The 926-nt window shown below is 66.7% G+C and overlaps 1 protein-coding gene across 1 annotated transcript in view; it reads right to left on the bottom strand.

Annotated features, from left to right (window-relative positions):
- SYT3 (synaptotagmin 3) overlaps nt 1-926 on the bottom strand; it is a 14276-nt gene that overhangs the window by 2347 nt on the left and 11003 nt on the right. Inside the window, exons 6-8 of the mRNA XM_015563996.1 lie at nt 506-630; nt 325-475; nt 3-160 (exon numbers count right to left, since the gene is read on the bottom strand). Coding sequence (XP_015419482.1) covers nt 3-160; nt 325-475; nt 506-630 — 434 coding nt within the window. The remainder of the gene's footprint in view (nt 1-2; nt 161-324; nt 476-505; nt 631-926) is intronic.

Genomic DNA, 926 nt, shown 5'->3' with positions numbered 1-926 from the left:
ACCACGGCGATGCTGAGCCCCACGTTCTCCACGCTCTCGGGGGCCACGTCGAACACCAGCGCCTCGTTGTAGGTGGGGTTCAGCGTGTTCTTCTTGATGGAGGTTTTCCGCTTCTTGAGGCGCCGCCCCTCGCTGATCAGAGAGGCCTTCACGTAGGGGTCTGGGGGTGGGCGTGGAGAGCGCTGAGCCCCACTTCCTCTCTGAGACCCCTCCCTCCCAAGGGTCTGGGTTCCCAGCCTTCCCTCCCTCAAACCCTCCTCCCTCAGACCCAGGGGTCCAGGCCCCCAGCCCCTCCTCCCTCGGACCCAGGCCCCCAGAACCCACCCGAGAAGCCGGTGAGGTCCATGGCTTTGAGGTTAGAGGCTTTGATGATGGTCACGGTGAGGCGCCCGGCCGTGGGGAGGTAGCAGAGTGAGAAGTTGAGCTCCCCAAGATCCGCCTTTTCCTGCCGTGGGGAAAGGGGGGTCAGGACCCCCTACCTCAGTCTCCCCAGTGCTTGGCCCACCCCAGCCTCCAGGGCTTCCTCCCTGGTGTCCAGCCAGGACTCGGGTTTCCCGTCCGTCCCCTCAGTCTGACGCTGGGCCAATCCTGGTGACCCCGCGCAGCTGCCCGCCGCGGTCACGGTCACGGCTGTGTTTGCGGGGCAGATGGGAGGAGGCGGGAGTGGGCAGAGCTCGGGAGGGACACGGAGAGGGAGGAAGAGACGGAGGCAGACGGAGCCCTGAGAGCTGCAGCTAGAAGACAGACCCACAGCGACCCAGGCAGATGGAGACCCAGCGAGAGGGACAGGGACCCGGAAGGCCAGATGGGCCGAGAAGACACAGGCGGAGAAGCCAGTCGGCACTCCCAGGCCCAGAGGGAGGCTCCAAGGGGACACACCCTCCCACGCGGACACACGGACACAGGGCAGCGGCCGGAGCTGGCCG

The sequence above is a fragment of the Myotis davidii genome, unplaced genomic scaffold (assembly GCF_000327345.1).
Source record: "Myotis davidii unplaced genomic scaffold, ASM32734v1 scaffold358, whole genome shotgun sequence".
Taxonomy (NCBI): domain Eukaryota; kingdom Metazoa; phylum Chordata; class Mammalia; order Chiroptera; family Vespertilionidae; genus Myotis; species Myotis davidii.
Note: the sequence above shows the minus strand (reverse complement) of the source record. Positions and strands in the feature narration are given on the sequence as shown.